Source organism: Aphelocoma coerulescens (genome assembly GCF_041296385.1).
Source record: "Aphelocoma coerulescens isolate FSJ_1873_10779 chromosome Z unlocalized genomic scaffold, UR_Acoe_1.0 ChrZ, whole genome shotgun sequence".
NCBI classification, from domain to species: Eukaryota; Metazoa; Chordata; class Aves; order Passeriformes; family Corvidae; genus Aphelocoma; species Aphelocoma coerulescens.
Window position 1 is genome coordinate 7,666,661 of NW_027184085.1, and position 20,438 is coordinate 7,687,098.

The 20,438-nt window shown below is 41.1% G+C and overlaps 1 protein-coding gene and 1 long non-coding RNA gene across 31 annotated transcripts in view; one reads left to right on the forward strand and one right to left on the reverse strand.

Moving 5' to 3' along the window:
* CELF4 (CUGBP Elav-like family member 4) overlaps positions 1-20,438 on the forward strand; it is a 678,618-nt gene that overhangs the window by 385,752 nt on the left and 272,428 nt on the right. For 16 of the 30 annotated variants that reach the window (XM_069001339.1, XM_069001342.1, XM_069001350.1 and 13 more), the window contains exon 3: positions 11,113-11,161. In XM_069001339.1, the coding sequence (XP_068857440.1) occupies positions 11,113-11,161 (49 nt within the window). Of the gene's footprint in view, positions 1-11,112; positions 11,165-20,438 lie in introns of all 30 variants that reach the window. The other 14 variants (XM_069001341.1, XM_069001348.1, XM_069001361.1 and 11 more) reach the window with 1 other exon arrangement.
* On the reverse strand, positions 1,122-5,414 carry LOC138102954 (uncharacterized). Its single transcript, XR_011147625.1, has 3 exons — positions 5,293-5,414; positions 4,656-4,736; positions 1,122-1,392 (listed from the first exon to the last, which is right to left on the reverse strand). It is a non-coding gene; the product is annotated as an uncharacterized lncRNA (long non-coding RNA).

A 20,438-nucleotide genomic window follows, 5' to 3' on the forward strand; every position in this document is an offset into this window, starting at 1 on the left:
AATGTCTTGTTTAATGCTTTGGTACATGTTGATGCAGAAAAAAAAAAAAAAAAAAGAAAAAGAAAAAAGTGGTTGTTCAAGGCAGAAAAGAAAGAAAGGCAATGTTTAGTCATAATTAGAGAGGAAAGCATCAGTGATGCATTAGTATCAGACACCAGTTTTGTTGGATAGCTCTCAGCAGAGGGGCAATATTTATCATTAAGGAGGGGGGAGGTCAGGGTGCGGTCAGGGACCAGAAGTGAAGCAGCTCCACATGAATGACAGATCAGAAACGAATCCCTGAGAGTCTCTGACCACATCCCTACATAGTGGAATGAGCTTGCTAGCCTCTGTTGGCTGGAATAGACAGAGAAAATCACCTTTGTTACCCAACCAGGGTGTTTGTTTATTTTAAGTACCCAGATCAACTTTGAAGGATGGCATAATTAATCAGCAAGACTCATCAGTCTGGTAATTACGTTACAGATAATTGTCTAAACATAGGACCAGATGATACCAGTTATACATAGATGGGAGTGAGAGGTAACTCCTTTTGCACTGGAGGGCCTGATATAGGCTGAAACTGGTACAGAGAATTGCACTGACAGTGAGGGTCTGAAATCTGGAATGATTGGGGGGTTTAATTTCATTGATTGTTTTGGGGTTTTTTTCAAGCTTTCCATCCTTTTCCCAATTCAAGAAATATTTGGGAATCTATAGATCTTTGTTTTTTTATATTTTGAAGCCTCTACTAAAATTTGGAAGGTTCCAGCTTGTGCTTATTCATTTACTGTTAGAAACTGAGGACTAACTTGAGCAGCTGGATGGGCTTAAAATCACACCCTGTATACATTTCCTAGCTGTGAAGAAGGGAAGAAGAAAAAGTTAACATTCTAAGTCCCTTCACAGAAGATTTTCTCTAAAGGGGTACTATCAAGATTAAGATAATCTTATTCTTTCTCTGAATCTTTCCTTGTTTGTTTTCTTTTTTGTAAAATTATTTTTTATTTCCCTTTTGCCAGCTCGGGAGCTGCAGCCCTGATCCAGTGCACAGCTAAGGGGGCTTATCATCAGAGCAAAGTGCTCACGCATCTAATTTGAGGTGTGATTTCAAACCAGCTTAGGCAAATCAGTGGATAAGGTGGCATGGCCACTGGGCATTCTTATGCTCAAATGGAACTTGTTTCAGGTTGCCTAAAAAAATTAGACTTTATTTGTTTGTTAATACAACTGTAAGGAAAGCACAACCATAGCACCTGCATACTGCAGGGATACACCTTGGGAAGGAGGCTCTTGTGCTTCAGAAATGCCAGAGCATCCACTCGGAATAGGTGTAGGTCTGGGCTTCCTGACACTCAGGACTGAGGTGAGGGACTGGCCTCTGTTACGCTGCAGCAAGCAGGAGACTTCAACCTTTCAAAAAAGGGAAATTAGGGTAGGAGGAAGTAAGTGAACACGCTAACCTTGAAAGCAGGACCAGTGGTGGTGGGGGAACAACTCTTTCTGGCTCAGGATGGATCTAGCCCAGTACCCAGGAAAACCCTGCTTGCAATCTTAACCCAGTGACAGCCTCTTTCACTACCTGGGGAGGCTGTGTTTAAAGTCATGCTTTGAAGCTACCTGCACATTTAGATCTGTGAGAGAGCCTGTATTTCATGGTCCTGGCAGTGGGTGAAAGCAGCTAGTTAATTTACACAGCTTACTCAGTTGTTTGTTAAACGGCAGTGCTGTGGAAAGCATTTCTCCATAGGCAAAAGGGCTGGCCGTGGTTCTTATCTTTGTGGCCAGGCATACAAAGCTACAAGCACAGAAGGTCTAATCTTCTTGGATGGACAGTGGCCAAGGTCTTTTTGCACTCAAAGCACTGAAGTCAATGGAGCTTGGCCTTGCCTACAGTCTGTAGAGTAAAGCCAAGCAACCATTAGTGGCAAAGGCAACGTTTGGGTCTTGCTTCAGAAGAAGAGATAAAGCCCAGAGAGTGAAGAGCACAGCAGGAAAGTTCCAATAGCCAGAGGTCATGAGCTCAGGACAAGGGAGAGACAAGAGCAGATGTTCATCTCTTAGTGAGGGAACAAGGGTTATGTCTACATTGCCTTCAGGGATACATCTGTCTCTCTGACCTGACTGCTGCCCTGCTCATGTCTGTGCTGAGGAGTCCCCTGGGCTCTGTGTGACCATGATGTGCCCCACATGCAGAGAACACCCCACTTGCCCAACAGACAGCAGCAGAATAGCACTAAGAGCACCTATGGGACTGCTGAAATGTGAGGTCTGAGCTGGGCAGTGCAGGAAGACAGAGATCCACAACCAAAAACACCTGAGCTGAGCACGCACATCAAAACTGATCCAGGACACTCAGCACATGTTCTCATCACTCATTAAATACTGCAGTGCCTCACACATGCATTTAGCCATCAGCAGGGTGGGGATCAGTGCTTGTTAGTGTAAGGCTGTCTTTGTTGTATCTATATGGGCTACCTTCATAGGCTAGGGGAAATGGAATGCTCAGCCTGGAAGAAAGGAGGCTCAGGGGAGACCTTGTCACTCTCTCAAACTACCTGGGCGGAGGTTATTGCCAGGTGGGGGTGTCTTCTTCCAGATGACGAGTGACAGGACAAGAGGAAACGGTCTAAGCTGTGCTGGGGGAGGTTGAAGTCGGATATTAGGAAATATTTCTACACCAAAAGGGTGGTCAATAACTGCACCAGGCTGCCAAGGGAAGTGATGGAATAGTCATCCCTGGAAGCAGTCAAAAAACTTGTAGATGGAACTTTTGGAGTCATGGTTTAGTGGTGGACCTGCCAGCATATTATTAACAGCTGGACTTGGTGATCCTAGACATCTTCTCCAACATTAATAACTCTATCATTTTATGGCTATGCTGTTCTGCCTTGAAGGAGTTTGGGATCACAGTGTCTAGGCTGAAATTTAGTAGTAATAGAGTAGTAGTAGAGAATGTAGTAGTCTGTTTCTACTCAATGCATGCTAAGCTGGCTAATAGAAAAAGTTAGGGATAGAGAAGAATGATTTTCTATAAAAGGTGTATGGACACATTTTATAGAAAAAGTTAGGGATAGAGAAGAATGATTTTCTATAAAAGGTGTATGGACACATTTTAAAATTGGATGTAAATTATCTTGAAATAAACTCAAGAGGGAAATGAGAAGAAAGATGGAAGAACTTTTGTGGAAGAACATTTGCCTACTGATACTAGGGAAGAATGCAGGAAAGGACAGCAAAAAACTGACTTAGTTTTATATTAGAATTTGGTGTGTTTATGATTTTTCACATTGTATCACATTGTATCATGGTATCAGCAGGGAATGAGATCTAATGAGCAGCATGTCCATTCAGGAGTTATACCTCTGCTGTCAGGATACACGTAAAAATAGACCCTTTTATATAGCTTAGCCTGACCAGAGGGCCAGTCCTGGGACTCTTGACAGGCTTGAGTGCACTCACTACATGTTCAGAGACTCCTCGCTCATGTAATGGGTCTGGGGCTACAGACACATTTTCAAAAGTCATCATCCACAAGACACCCTTCTTTTCCAGGAAAGAAAGGTAAAGTGCAGGACCAAAGTAAGATACATGAGTGCAATAAATTCCTGTCTGGGTCATTAGGGCATCACCTTCTGTCCTTAGTCACCAAGGTAGTGTGGAAGCACAGCCTAGTGAGTGAAAATTGACCTATTGAACACCACTTCTACAGTGTGACTGCCCAAAACTTTAAGGGAGTCTCCTGCTGTCTCTTTCACATGCAGAATTTCATATAAAACAATATTTCTAAGATATAAATACTAAAAAAAAAAAAAAAAAAAAAAAGTCCTGTCTCTCTCATTTTGGAAATGAGGTTTTGTTACAAGCATCCTGTGTTTTGTCCTCAAACCTTCTGAAGACTAAGTTCTCCTTTACCACCCTTTACCCCACTTCATTTAAAACCAGAGATGCCATAAGGTTGAACACTACATGCTCAGCTACCCTAGGAAAAAACCAAATGATTTGTTGTATTGGAAAGGCTCTATTTGCCTATTGACAAGATTAGCAGTTTCTTCAAACTCAAGCCCAAACTGTTCTGTGAGGAAGTTCTATATTTGAAGCCACAGGCTCGTGCACTTGACTGTGAACTGAACTGAAGCCCCTCTAGGGACTTCAGATGAACCCTCTAGGTTCATCTGTACACAGGAGAAAAGGAGAAAGGTGAATCAATAGTTAGACAGATGGATTATAATATGTTTTATATGATATATAGAAAATACTCTCAGAGAGCAGGGATGGCCGTAGCAATCACTCTCAGGGGTAGGCACCAGAGCATTGACTGATTTGTAAAGGTCAGAACCTTCAATGGGTTTTCTTTATATTTCACACATTGCCATTTCAGGTCTTCTCCTCTGTTTGTGTACATACCTATGGACACGTCTCAACAGGCAGGGAAGATGGTGGTGGGGAGGAATTAAGAGTCCTTTAGCCAGATGAGGTTTAGGATAGTCATTTCAGAGGGAATGCATTACTAGTGAGGAAAACCAATGTTATCTGGGGGGTTTTTTTAACAAAATTTCTAAAATACTTCCTCTCCTTACTCTTTCATTACTCCAACATTGTATCAATTCGTAGTGCCCACAGTAAATGTGGTTAATGTGTAATTATACATCAACCCATGCAAACATAGCACTTACCTCTAGTCCCATGGGAACAAGTTTTTGCTCTACGCATTACAGCTCAAACAGCAAATACAGGAGGTTGGTTGTGTAGCTAACCTGTGGTGAGAAACCTTCCTGTTTCTGCAGCATTTGGAGAAATTTCCCTGAGCTGAGAACCTGAGCCCTAACTTTTTTTTTTTTTTTGCTTCAGAGAAAGGAGATTGTTTTGGATTCACACTTATGGCTATCTAGTTTAGATCACTGTAATTCAATTATGTCACTCAGAATCAGGTACAGAGTGATTTACTTGAACTTTGCAATTACACATACACAATGCAATTGTAGGTGATTTTCTTGGCTTTTCCAACTTTGACACTAATATACTTTGCATTTCCTTAGGGCCCTCTATCAGGGCAGATTTTGTTCAATGCTTTAAAAATTATGACCCACTCCTACAAACACATTCCTGCCAATACCTTTGCTCACATGAATAGTTGTATTGAATTCAGAGGAATTACTATTGTGCACATGGCAGATTCAAAAAAACACTCATAGCAGATTCAGTTGGCAGAAGTGGTAAAATGAAATTCCTCTTAGTGTTTTGGGAAGAGGTTTTAAACAGAAAAAGACCTATTTTCTGAAAATTTCATAGCAGTTATTAAAATATTCCTACCTCCAATTAACATCTGAGCTATGTCATGAGATCATCAAGAACTGCATATTATTTTTAGGGAGGAAGTTGTTCTGGGATGGGATTTTTTTTTTCCATGAGGCTAACCAGCAACTACAGAGATGCAGGAGTGCCCAATAAGCATTTGCTGAGACCTCCCAGCTCACATCCTTCATGATTATGTCACAGCTGTGTTTCATCACTGATTTAGGGGGCTGATGCCTGAACAATACCAAACACAACAGAACATCAGTGCACAAGAGTTTGTTATTTCCCATTGTATCTGTCCACATAATTTAGGCATAGAAATGACTGGATGTTTGTTTGTTTGTTTGTTTGTTTGTTTGTTTAACACCAGAATTTAGATACTTTTTTTCATCAGCCACCTTCATAGTACATTATGATATCTTCATCTTTATTATATAGAAGAAAAAGCTGAGAAAGAGGCAAATGTAATGATGTGTCCAAAATTATCCAGAAAGCCAGAGTAGAGCTGGAAACAGGCCTTGACAGATGTTAGCACCTCTACTTTTTTACACTCTTTGGGAACTTCCAGAAACATGTGCAGCATGGTTTTTGATACAAACCAAAGCACCCAATATGTCCTCCAGGAGTATTCAATTTTTTTAAGATCTCTAAGGAGGGAGGAAAGAGCATTATTTTTATTTAGATGATCACCAGGATAATCTTCAATGGTCCTATAGAACATACAAGCTCCAGAATAACCTTTTGTCTCCTGAAGTGACGTCATCCTTAAGCACAACCAGCAGATTATCTCCAACACTATTCTCTTCTTGGTCATGATCTTCCTAACCATTAGTGGCATTTAATTCATCTTCAGTAATCTCCTCATCTTTTCCCTTTTTCTTCCTGTCTCAGAGCACATTTCAAGCTATTCAGGATAATCGCCATATTCATGGGGGTTTTTTTCCATGTCTTCTTTTTTTTTCATCTCTGTATTTTTCCATTCTCAACTAGAGTTTTAGATCTACTTAGAAGCGCAAGGTATATTGATGATCAATGAAAAAGTGGTGAGGCAAGAAGGAAAAGGGTAGTAGGAACAGTGAGAGGAAGAAAGATGGAGACAGTGAGAAATCAGCTGTCTCTGCTTCCTACTCTTCTTTCCCAGGTGATCCTTCTACCTGCTCTAAATTAATATCAAAGCCAGAGGGAGCAGAAAAGGGTTGGTGGGGGGAAAAACGACAACCTTAGGAAAAGAAAAATCATGATGCAGAAAAGCGTCTGTCCCCTGTCTAATTCCTGCAGTGGCCTGTAGCTGATGGTGCTGAGAAAAATACAGCAGCAAGCTCTGACATTTCATTTCTGTGGAGAATTGAAAAAGGGCTTGCTATAATTCATCGCTTCTTGTAACTCAAACCCTTTTTGACAGGGGTACCTGCGCTGTCTTTTAACAGTGGCACCACCGTGGCTGTAATTGGACATGAAAAATGATGTTGTGTTTCTACTTGCTGGGAGAATTGGGGTGGGGGTAGGTGGGGCAGTGGCAATTTGGTGTGAGATGGTGACATCTGGCATAATTTGGATGCATTGGTTTTAGGCAAAAAAAAAGAAGGACAGCCCAAAATGAAGGATATGAAACATAACAAGTACAATCACCTTGACTAAGTTGTGCAACAGTGATAGTAAAGGTGGTATTCAGCAGAGAAGAGCATGCAAAGAATCACAGGAAAATGAGAAGTGTGATGCCCATAAAGTTCTAACTCCATCATCAACATAAATATTTATGGCATTTGGAAGAAAAGGACACACAACCTCTCTTCCTGAAATAGGCCTAGTCACAGCTGCAGTGGTATTTCTTCCCAGTACAGATGGGGAACCTGAGCCACAGGCTTTTCCTGACTCCACACTGGGACAAAGATGTGAATAAAACCCTGGTGTCCCGTTCCCTTGCCACCTCTTTGAAAACTTATATGCGCTTATATATGTATCCAGAAATCTAAATTCAATTACTTGGCTCTTGCGTAAATCTTTGTGCCTCAGTGGTCCTCAGCATATCTTTGCTACAAAATTGCTGCTGAGTGATGCACTTCAAAGTAAATTTTTTGGCCTAATGGGACTCTGAGTCATGAATGAGGATAAACATTTTCCTGATTTATAATGGTTTTAAAACTATAGAGCACTCTGGTACCATAAAGTTAGACATCTTCACATTATGCAGAGAATAAAAAATTTTAGTCAGGACCTAAAGTATGGTAGAGAAGCTAAAGAGGAGATAAACACTTTTGGGACTAACTAATGGTAAAACAGTTTACTGCTTTCCCAGTGGCACCCCAACAGGGATAACATAGAACGAGGAAGCATGATCATATTTCAAAGGAGAGCACAAAGAGCACTCATGGGCAGAAGAAAGGACCACCGAATGGGCAGGAGTGTAGCAAGCACGTCCTAGAGGAAAGCCTAACAGTACACTCACTCCATCTGCCAGTTCAAATGCTGGGTCAGCATGCCTAGGTCTTTTCCCATGTTGCCAAATCCCTTTTGAAGCTTTCTAGTGATAGGGTTCAATAGCACCTTGCAGCCACACTTGTAGTTCTGATGATCCCAGGTGGATTTCCTGATGGCATTAATCAGATTTGCTATCTGGCAAATACTCTTTCTCCTGTCACACTCTCCACCACGGGTCCACCAAGACAGGACAGATATTAAAGATGTCCACATCAGTATTTCCCCAAACACTTTTCAGAAGGATGCATTTTGGAGTATAAACTTTGGTTTTGTTCCACTTAACTTGATGGTAATTTCCAGATAAAGAATAAACAGGGAATTTGAATCTCTGAATTCCCTTCTCCCCAAGAAGGTATTTCCCCGGACTGGGGAAGCTACATTGTTCTCCCATTTAATTTCTCCACTTAGCCTTCTTCTGGTCCCCATGACAGGTCCTTGCTCCCAGAGTGTCTCTGTAAAAAAAAAAAAAAAAATTCCATAGACAGAGAAAGAAAACTTAATTATTTTCCTCTCAGCGTTTCTCCCTATAATTGGTGTCTTTCATGTCAAGATGATCTCAATTTGTATTATGGGCTCCGTTCAGGCAGCACTTTCTCTTTGGTCTATAAAGAAATTGTCAAGTGTATAAATCATAGTGTACATTAAATTATACTAGCCTTTTACTTATTAATTTCCCCAGTTTTTTCTTCCTCTGTTGGATGCTCATTCCCTCACTGTTTTTTTTAGGCATTGACTTCTTTTCCTCACTCCTCAATCTCAAAAAAAAAAAAATCTCAAACCAAACCAAACTAAAACCAAAACAAATCAAAACAAAACAAAACAAAAAAAAAACAACCGAAGCCCAAACAAATATTTGTCTCCTTTAATTTTTGCCAAAGGGTCTGATAATGTCCTCTGCCTTGTGCAAACTGACTTCATCCAGCTCAAAAAGAAGGAAGAGCTCTGTCTAGTTTTTCTAAAGTCTGGATCCAAAAGTTACTTGAGTTCAGCAGAAATTTTCATTTTTCATTTTAGCATGCTTCAGATCAGTGCCTGTGTTGGTAGATTTATGGGATATTCTGCATCTCAAGGCTGTGTCCTTTTGGACTCCAGACTTTGCCTCTCAAGGCTGTATTCTGCACACCTCCTATAAATTCCTAGCTACTGTGATTTTCTCTCTTACCTACTGCTTAGGATGCAGGTTCTGGCTGTTGTGTAATGAGCACCAGGCACCTCTGACCACCTTCCTCTGACCATAGGAGTTAGATCAGCCATAGGGTCCACATTAGGAACACATAATATGTCACAAGAGTGCAAGTGTTAAAAGTAACCAGGTCTCAAGTCAGACATTGGTACGTGGCTGGTGCCAACACCAACTAGCTGCAAACACAGTCACAGCGGCTGAGCAGCTGAGGGAAGTAACTGGGTAATTTGGTTTCATTGTCCTGCACATGAGAAGCAAGATGGGGTTCATCTCACCTAAGTCTAAATGCATAGATGACCTTCATGATCAGTAGAGAGGAACAAGCACTGTAAAAGAACATGTTTTCATCTGAAACATCAAGCTTAAGAGTGGCTTGAAGTTACACTTTCTATACATTTGGAGTTATATGACATCAGTTACTCTCCTCACCTGTGTGATGTCAGATCTTTGAATGTGTGTAACAGCTAGCTGCTCTCACGTGGGTACAGGAGCCCTGTGGCAGGATGTCTGTCCTGCTGCTGTTTCATACATGGTTCTGCCCTGCTAATATCTTGTAGAACCTTGCAGAATTTGAGGACCAGGTCTTTGCAGTGGCAGAAGCAAGGGCTGATACAAGGTTTATCTAGGTTCTTTGTTGGTTTTAGCACTTCAGGTGTCTGGATTTTTTGGATAATACAGGCATAGAGGAGAGCAGAAACTGCTCAGTAGCATCTGTAGCCATTGATCCTTCTCTTCCAGAGTGTAAACCTAACTGCAGTCAGTTTATGGATAAGTACATTTTCCTCTAGAGACAACAATACAGCATGATCTGCTAGGCTCTTCATCATCTTAACCTTCTTGTCAGCCAGCTTGATAACTTGTTATTACTAAATATGTGTGCAGAGCAATTAGAATAAATCTAAGTTATTATGAACCACTTTCAAAAAAAAAAAAAAGGGGGAAAATTAGGAAAAAAAAAAGGAAAAGAAAACTAATGGCCTTGCTGCCCAACTGAGATTAGCTACAAATAAGGGATGGATAGTATTCCCTGAAGGCATCCTGTGACATTCATCAGCCAATTTGTGGTCTGACTTTATTGCAAAGACATATGTTGGGAGATTCCTATTGCCTTCTGACCTCCTGCTCCTTGTGATGGTTGTTTGAACTTGTACTTTCTTTGTTGGTTGACAAATCAAAAAGATATTTTCATTCTGCTCAGAGGTGGTCACACACAGAAAGATATTTTCAGTAGTCCATCTGCACAGTGTATTGATTTCTTTATGTGACAAGGAGTATGAGGCAGGGAAGTGCTTTCAGATCAAATCCTTGGTTCTGATCAAATCTGCATCTCTGGCTATTGACAGGAGGGGAATATCCTCATCCCTGTTCTTCAGACACCCACATCACGTTAGGCACTGCCTGTGAAGAACATTGTGAGCAGCTGTTGCCCTCTCTCCTGGGAGTGAGCAGCTCTGGGGATAGTGATGGTCCCCAATGATTTTGTTGAGTGAGGAAGGGATAATTCGAATAACAGGAAACCTATTCACAGCACAGCAGCAAGGTTTTTATCCTTACTTATATTGTGATATGAGAAAGGAAAAAGATATCTGAAAATGGAACAGAAGGAACATCTGGTCCTCTACTCCCAGGAAATTCTCAGTGTCCAATACTCCTGCAGCATGTGGACAAATTAGATCCAAATCCCTCTCCCCAAGTTTGAAATGGAGGCTGCTATGTTACACATGGCTATCCTACTGAGCTAGCAGTAGAAGTGGAATTAGCTTTTCTACCTCCTTTTCATCATGCCAATCTCAAGAAATTTTTGCAATTTAAGTTTCAGCAATCCTGATGTTCTGACAAAGCATTTTTGCTCTCATGCACCAGTGTTTCCAGAGGAAACTATTAGAAATTTTAGAAGTTATGTTCCAAATTTCATGACCTATGTGACATGAGTCAGATCCCTCTCCCAATGTGATTCAACGAAGCCACTGTCAGGTAAGAGGAGTGACACTGATTTATTTACCTCGGACCAAGCAGCAGCCTGCACTCCAAGCTTTGTTTACTAATTGCTTTTTTCCCCCCTTGTGGAGTAAAATCTGGTGCTAATTATGACGTGCGGTAAAGAAGCAAAGCAAACCTCTGTATATGAATGTCTGACTCCCCCATTAATTACTTGTCTTTGTTCTTCCTTACAGATGAACAGACCGATCCAGGTGAAGCCAGCGGACAGCGAAAGCCGAGGAGGTAGTTGACTGCATTGCTTTCAGCCACAGTGCTAAATATAATTGTTGTCTCTGGCTTCTCTCAGGCAATGTGCTGATCAATTAGTAACATAATCACTGCCAAAGAAATTCCCTCCGCAGCAAAGATTCTCTTTATTAAATCTCCTTTACTTCGTCTCACTTTCCTCATATTCAATTATTATTTGATTTTAAAAGGCAGGCAGGTGCCAGCGATTGCCTGAGAAACAAATAACTGCCTCGTTAAGAAGTGAAGCATCAGGCACTGACTTAACAAAGTTTAACAGCAGTGGACAGCAATGGGGGTTTTTTCAGACCTATGTCAGGCTGAGCTGTAGAGGTGTTTAATTTGGTTAGGATAAAGCAAATATTTTATGGTTTCTCTAACCATGTTGTTTCTGCTTGCACTGAAGCAACTCTGCTTTTGGAAAAAGCAAATTCTGAGCTGGCAGTTTTCTGCACCTCTATCAGCTTATCTGGATAAACCTGTTGGAGAAACTGAAGACTTCTCTCAGACCCAGGGAGATATTCAGGATTTGCACAGGTGTAGCTGAAATCAGGAGCTGGTCTTTTGCTTTTCCATTCCACACAGTGGATTTGGAAGGCTTTGTTAAGTGATTGTTCAATAGATCACCAGTGATGAGGTGTTTCCTGTAAAAGGTTTTTTACCTGAACTGATGTGGTGATACTTCACCGTACTCTTCTAATAGGAGCCTGTTTGTCAGATCAAACACACAGCTCACTGAGAGAGTGTGAGATGGTCTGTTATGCTGGATAAATTACCATCCTGCTATTTTTTTCTTGTATCTGTACATTTATATATATATACACACATATATATAATGACATGTTCTCTTCCTCTCTATCCCTATCTCTCTGGGAAAAGAATAGAGAGTTTTTTCCTCATCTTTTCAGTAAAAACCTCTAGTACTTATGTATCAGATAAATGTGGGAGTAGATTTTGTCATTTAGTAATGATGTGGCTCTTAGATGTCTGAAAACTCTTCAATTTCCAACATAAATATAAACTCTTCTTCATTTGTATTGGCATTAGTGGAAATCTCCAGCACCAACTACTTAAAAGGAGTAAAATGCCTCACAGACAAAAGGCACCATGTTCTCCTTTCACTTGAAAGCTGTGGGTTTCGGGGAATATGGCTGCATCAGTATGAGGCTGAAACTCTCCAGTGACTCAAGTCATTGGAAGACTTTGTACGTTGCTTGTAGTTAAAGAGTTGGTGTTATGGGGCACTGAAACCACAGATTGAGAGAGGCTCTGTAAGGAATGGCTGTGGTACCCTGTAATTGCAGAACAGGAGAGCTGAGTGCTGGAAAAACACCAGAAATCTCAGGGATAAATATTGCACTTTCAGAGCCTCGAAAAAGAAAATCTGGGGGAATTTGGTTAATACAGGGCAGAAATTATCTGATGGGATCTGGCAAGTTCTGCTATCAAGGGCCAGGGCACATTTCTGACTTGCAACAAAGGCATGTCACATCCTACAGTATTGTCCGGTGTTTTTTAACAGAACCAGGTCAATTTCCTCCCCTTTCCCTCCCTGTCTGATGATCTGGCTCCGTGTCTGAGTAGGATTGGGTAAGCCATGGGCAGTTGTCAATGCCAATCTCCTAGGGGAAAACAGAAAGGCTCAGCTGCCTGGGCAAATGAGGGGACATTATGCACATTCCAGTGGAGATCGTGCCGACAGCGAGAGTGAAGGGAGGGCCTTTTGTCTATTTAATTAGACATACCAAAAAATAATAATTAGGCTGGCCAATTTGCTTAGTGCGCCTACAGGGTATGTAGCTCCCAATCATTCTTTTTTTTTTTTTTTTTTTTAATGCAAATCAGTAATAGAGAACACATGCCTGGCTTTCTGGGAAGGATTTTCAAACTCCTTTGCTAAGAGCAGCTGCTTTCAGGAGCAGTGGTTTGAACTGCAAAGGGCTCCAGTGGCAGTTTGATTCCACACTATCCATCACACCAGTGGCCCCCTCCCCATTGTATTTTAGCTAATTATCTCCCCATCTCGCACAAGCCTCATCTTTTCCCATCCAGTCTGCTCCCATATTTCTTCTGTCAGTGGTGATCATAATGCAGAGGCCAAGCGGGTGCGCTCATCATTGGTGTGAAAGACACGTTGTCCTAATTCCCCACTGACAAGCTGCTTCTGGGCTGGTGATGTTTCAGGACGGCATGACTCAAGGGCAACCATGGGAGAAAAGAACAATTGGCACCCAAGGGAGGCATTGTATGAAAAGTTACGTTCTTCAAGAGCCCACCGGTTAGAGCAGGCACAACAAACAGAATGCTAAAAAGGAGGCCATGTACCTTAGGAGGACATCAAAAGACTTCATTAGGGCTGCAAGATAAAGGTCAGCTTCAACAACAAAGAAACTTAAGTTGCAGCTTATTATACCCTGTCCATATACTGGGATGGGACATGGGGGAAGAGGAGGGCTTGGAAGATGGGGCAGCTCTTCCACACAGCACAAGTCTTTGGCCCACCAAAGTCCACACTCTGAATACACATCCTGGATCATGGGGAATTCTGGTGCTAGGCCACAGTGTTAATGAAAAAATGCAGGGCTCTCTGCAACTGCAGTTTGCAAGGAGGTTGTTACTGAAGAAGATGAGCAGTATTCTTGAGGAGGGGAGATTGTGTTTTCTTTAGGGACAAATACTTGCATTTTTCTAAAGCATGAATCTTTGAATCTTCTAGCAGCTTCTTCCACAACTGAAAGGTGATGAGAGTCACAAATTTATTCTCTCCCTCAACCAGATTCAGCTCAGCTTTTCCAGTTGTTCTGGACTCTGGATTTTTTTGGTCTTTAACCCTACCTGTGTCCTAATTCTCAGTTGAACTGAAAGTGAGTGTTAGCATTTAGTGTGCATGAACAAGAATTTAGACCATCTAAGTTTGGGAAAGTGTTCAATATGTTGTTTGGCACAAATTACACTCAACCCATCAAAATGGATATGCTGAGTGCCCCTTATTAGTTTTGCTGGGTTTATTATTTTGTTTGTTAATCTCCAAATTGGACTAGGTGCAAGACAAAGCATGAAAACCTTTTCAGCAAAAACTGGCATTATTTACATTTGCCTAATCTCACGGGAAACAGAAATGAATGTGTCCTCGACATATTTCTCTAGGGAAATAGTCTAAATTAATCGAAAAATATTGCATTTTACATTCCTGCCTGTTTGTTGCATGTATGCGCATAGTCAAGGTACAAAATGTTCTATAGGAACTCCTTCTACAAAATGCTTCATGAAGCTTCAAATACCTGATCAGAAGGTCAGAGTCCTTTGAGATTTTATGGAGACTTTAACACTAATGGGATAGAATATGATAGAAAGGGAACAAGCCAGTGTTTGGTTCTGAAAAACCAGAGTAAGTCCAGCTCTATAAAGAATTTCTTTAAAACTCTTAAACTGGTTTTATTTTGGCCAAATTTTACCTTGACTATATGGAAACTACTTTGCCAGAGATTAGTTAGTCCAATATAGTTTTGGGGATGTAAGTTATAACTCCACATCAAAATTTTGAACATAAAAAATCCCAATTAAACTGCTAGAACTTGTTATTATTTTCATCTTGGTGGAGGTGATTTTCCTTGGTTCCTTGTCTGATATTAAGCTCTAAAAATATCCTATAGATATCCATCACTTAAAGTTTCTCGAACTTGGAGAAAGATTTCAAATCTGTTTTGTGGTTTGGGGCAAAAGTTTGGAGCCATTTCTTATTTCATCCACAATATCTCCAGCTCTCACTAGGCAACTCTCACTGCAGCTGGCAGGGTTAACCTATGATAAACGCAGCCCTGAGGTCCCACTACATTGTACAGGCAGTAATATTTTTTAAAAGGAAAGGACTCTCCTGCTGCTCCAGTTGCAGTCCGTTAGTGATGCTTCGATGCTGCACTACTCCCACATTCCTCTCAAAGGACAGGGGAAGGTCCGTGAAGGAACACATGCAAAGATGTACACAGTGTGCTACCCCAGCTCAGTGTAAATGTCACTACCAAAAAGTGTTTCACGGTGGTTTTGGGGTCCTCCAGCATTTTATGGAAGAGAAACAGAAGGCTCCCGGACTAAAGAAAGGAAAAGTAGAAAGTGGTTTAGAGTTGAAAGGGTGCAGTGTCCTGAAGAGAGGGTGTAAAGAGGTTTACAAGAGAGGCTGTGGTGCATCATATTGCAGTGTTTTCTGCATGCAAGAAATCTGCTAAAGTTTCTGTCTGTGCTTTCAAGCAGATTATCTTTTTGTGCCTGTCTGAGGGCGGCATGTGCTGTGCCATTTTCTGCTTTTTGGCAGATGGAAGGCTTGGACTTCGTATTTCAACTGACTTACAGCATTTTTCTGCCTGTTACTTGATGTGCAGAGTCTGAAACTATCTGTTTGGTCATGGTTTATTCCAGATTCAGAGCAAAATGTTCAAGAACTGAATTACAGTTAATAGCAAAACAGTGTGCCTTGCTCATGCACAATGATCTGCTTCTTTTTATATCCTTCCATTGGCTTAGTAATGATGATAGGGTCAGAATGGCCTCTCCACATATTCTAACCCCCATTTTCATTTGGAACAAAAGCCTGGGTCTGATTCTTACTTAATCCAGGTGATTTCTAACTTGCTAGCTCTCTGCTGCAGATGGCAGGGTAATCTGTCCAAGGTCCCAGTAACTATTTGTTATTTAGTTGTTTTCTACTTAACTGATCAGAATTACACAGGTTGTGCAGATGGCCAAAACCTCTCAGGAAGCTTCCCATCCAGGTACAAGCCAGATCTAGGTCTATTTACGTGCTTCAGGCAAGCAAGACTGGTTATCTTCATCTTAGTTTGGCTTCACACTAGTATAACAATGCCACATGGAATGATTTCCTTCCTCCTTGGAAGCCCTTTGTAAAGGGTAGGTTAGTTGCTCAGACCTTTAGACCAGAGAAGTTTGAAGAAATTTAAGGATAAGAAAGGAGAGGGCAATCATGACAGAGCTCAGCATCTTCTCTTCTGCCTTGCTGAAGGTTTGACTGTGCCTGTGCAAGAAGTCCTGAAGTCTGGGGCTATGCATGTGTCAGAGTTGTACCTTTGCAGCTCTCATCTCTTCCTTATTTCTGACCCACATCTATTGCCTGTAACATCAAGCTCTTTGGAAGACACTTTACTGTTTCCAATCTCTTGCCTTAAAAGACTTCCCACCCAAGAGGTTGGAGAGCAGGCTAAGGGAATGTCCTCTTCCAAGGTGGTAATCCATACAACCCAGCTTTATGTGGCCTGCCACATCTTTTTCTTCAACTCTCTCATGGTTTTTTTCTTTTATGTTCTACACACCCATTCAGCAGGAGTAAGCAGGTGGCTCTGCCCAAATATTTAGGGGAGAAGAGAACATCCTCCCTTCTCAGAGCTGAGGGAAAGATCTCAATGAACACATTTCTATTAACTCTTTCAACCTCACAATGAGTGCAGTATGGTTTACATTGATCTTTTATAGCTCAGGTAGAGAACAGCACAGACAAGGACTTGCAAAGGTCATGCCACACACGAATCCCAGTCTTCACTGAAAATGTTTCACTGGAGATGCAGACTACTAGTTGTACAGCAACATTTCCAAACTGCATGAAATCTGGACTCGAGACCTCTGGAAAAATAATTTTCCACACCCAGGGTATCACATTCCCCTTTCTTTCCCTCAGCGTTCACAACTTAGTGTTAAGAGAATCTCTCTGCCCTCTTGTCAACTCTTGCAGTTTGAAAGGAGATTTTCAGCTCCATGTCAAATCCTCTTCCTAAGTGTCATACATCTCCTCTTCCAGAGATTTGTCCCAAACCTGATCAGCTGGTTTTGACTTTTCTTTCAGAAGGCATTTAAAAAAAATCCTCCCACATCCAAATCTAAATATTTTTTCTCTATTAATTATATATCAAATATTACCCACTGGTGCTGAATTGCAGTATATCTGTGTGGAGGGTAAAGAGAAGAAATGACTGGTTAAAAATAACCTAATACTCTGTTAAAAAGTCTGTCAGGAGTGGAGATGAGCTCATGAATCAACAGGGGAAAAAAAGAAAAGGAAAAAGCAAGAACTTAGGCAAAGATCTTAATATTAAAGTGGGAGGCATCTTGCTTGCCTCTGAGGCTGGGGAAGTGTCAGGACCAGCAACAAACCTTGGTATCATTGTCAGAGGTTCCTGAGGAATGGCTGTAGGAGATGCTGCAGTATTGGGAGAGATGTCAATGCCTTGAAGCCTGTTTGCCTGTCTTGTCAAGGGCTGGGGAAAGAGCAGGGCCCAGGACCACAAGAGCCACTTAAGATATGCCACAACCTTGAGCACCGGTCTGGGAACCTGTCCATTGGATTTTATTTCAGGTCTGAACATCTCTTCAAATTTGTAACGTTTTTCCTTCAGCCCTAAGATAAACCTGATCTAGAAACAGCATTTTAGTAGTCATGGAAATCTTGTCTTTCTAGCTGTAGCTGGTTGTGGGACTGCTTACAATCAATGGGAATTCAAAATCTCTTGGTTTATTGTGGACTTTCAGCACTATGTGACCCTACTGACAGCTTACACTCTGTTGTCCTCTGTTGTCAGAAAGCTGTATTTTCAAGCAGAGAGAATGTACCAGCATGCAAATGGATCAGTTAAATCAAAGTGGCCCTGGATGACCCCATTCATGCTCTCCACTCTCTGGTAAAACTTAATTCTGGGTGAGAAAAAGGGCTTCAGCAGATCTTCATGTGTAGTGTTTTATATTTGATGACTCTGCTGAAGGCTGATGTGCTCCATTCCATAGTCAAATGCTGAAAGAATATAAGGGACATCAAACTTTTGTTCACATCTGCCCTTCCCATGGTGATTGAAATCGATGGAAGTGTGCCCATCAATAGGAACTGGAAAAGATCCACAGGACATTGTGTTCTAGCACATGTCCTAAGGACAACCTTTTAAAATCAAGTATTAGGGGAATAAAAGGAAAAAAAGAACCAAAAACCAAAAACCACATTGCACATTTTTCATAAAGCGTCTGTAACCTAACAATGTACTGACAAGAAGGAGGAGAGAGAGGCTGGGGAGCTTATCTCCTCGAGGTTTTGATATCGGTTCTGTTTCTTGCTACCTTTGATCAATTATGTAGCTTTGATTGCATTCTCCTTCACACCCTTCCTTTATTGTCTGCTTAGGCTGTGATATGCTTTTTTTTGCTTATTTCTTGTAGATAGCTCCTTTGGCATTCATGCACAGGCTGTCAGTGTCAAAGGGTTAAGGCACCAATGAAAGCCTGTAGCTGTACACAGGAGGATGTGTACAGGGCCAAAAATCAGCTGCAGCGGGTGATGGAGGGTCCTCATACTGCAGAGTGATATTTGGAGCTTTCTTCCATAACAGGGAAAAAATGGGAGAAGCGGTGGGAGGAGAAGAGTGGAGGAAATAAAAAATATAATCCTATAAAAAAATCCTACCTTTGTAAATGCAGTTCAGCCTCCTAGGTGAACTTGGGGACACATAACAATCCCAGTATCTTTTTCTTAATGTAAAGGTTGCTTGTCAATGGGGTTTTATATGGCATTAATAATACATTTATATATACGCTCCACAATTAATTGCAAAGCATTTATGGCACTGAACAGTTAGAATGCATTATGATAATCACTCCTCGTGCATTGACTTTATTGTAAAGGTTTTGCTGATCACTGTAATTGGCTTGTTATTACACAGGAATATAATAACACCTCTCTGTATAGTAGTTTATAGCACATCAATAGCAAATGCATTCCCTTTATTGGAAGCAATGTGCATTTTATTAGAATACAGCTGAATAAGTGCAATCTGTGTAGACAAATGAAGTTTCTAATGACCTGTCTCACAAAAGAGTCGAAATAACAAGTCATTTATTATGTATTTTTTTCCACTGATGAATTTCTAGTTACGGTTACACAGGCATTTCTTTAAAATAAGTAAGGCATGTTTTGCTGTTCTTTAGAAGAAACATTTGGGGGAAAATTAATATATGGGCCATTTTTCTGCCCATGTTGAATAAAGTGAGGGTGACTGATGCTTATACCTTAGAGATTTCATTTGCTTGTTGAAATTTTCCAAGCTTCTTCCTTGAGTATTTGGTCTGACATTCACAAAGAATCAAAATGTTTTTACACTGAGTCCAAATCCAGCTCTTGGAGAAGTGCTGTTCTAACAACCCCTAGGCAGTCACCAACATGTTAGATATGAGGGGCTTGTGCTGTCCTAACTCCTGTCATATGGGTTCTTTTACGTTATTTTAAAGAGGCATGTTTCATAGTTAGCAACAAAAAACCTAAGAAGGTACCCAGAGCTTTTTTCCTGCCTGCCACCATTACCCTAGGTCTGAATTTCACATCTTTCTGGGAACTTAGAGTGGCATGAATCTGGCATACAATGTGATTAATGTGCATTTGTTTATCCAACTATCCCCAAGTGTGATCAATGTCAGTCAAGTACCTAAACACTTCTGAAATCCTGAATCTGGGTAAACAAGATTGTTGTTTTCAGACCTGGTATGGTTACACTGCTGTCCATGGTACAAACTGAGTCCAGTGCTCAGCACATAAAGATGGTGAGTGGTGGCTTTTTGGATGAAATCAGTTGATTGGAGGGTGGTGCTAATAATGCCAAGGTTGTGGGTTTTATCCCCATATAGGCCATCCACTTAAGAGTTGGACTTTTAGGTCCCTTCCAACTCAGAACATTCTGTTATTCTGATATGTGCTATGTGCCTGCTTCTTCTCAACTGTCACTTGTTTATTGCAGACTTGCAAATACCCTTGACTCTAGAGTAATTTAGGGTCTTTTCTGGAAAGCAGGAGCTAGGAAATGTCTGCACCATGGGCAGTACCCTCAGCTGTTGGCACGCAGACTGGCTCAACCCAGTTTTGATGAAGACTGAACTCTCTTTGAGTGCGAGTTTCAGTGAGGAGGGTTTTGCCTCTTGCCTGCTGAGATCCCAGATTAGAGTATCACAGCTTGCAAGAAGTTTCAAGACTCCGTAAATACTGTAGGTCAAGAAAACTTTTCTTCATGACATACACAGAATTTTCCAATTGCTATATATATTTTGCAGTATGTACATGAAATCAGCTTGGGAGGCAGAAAATCACTCTATGTAAATAATTTAGCTCTCTGAGTAAACTGTATTTAATGCTTTTACCCAGAATCTGAACCTCTTAGAAGCCTGAGATTTAGGGACAGAAGAAATTTTAAATAGAGATACTATGCCACTGTTCCTAGAATGTTATTTCAAGCAGAATTCA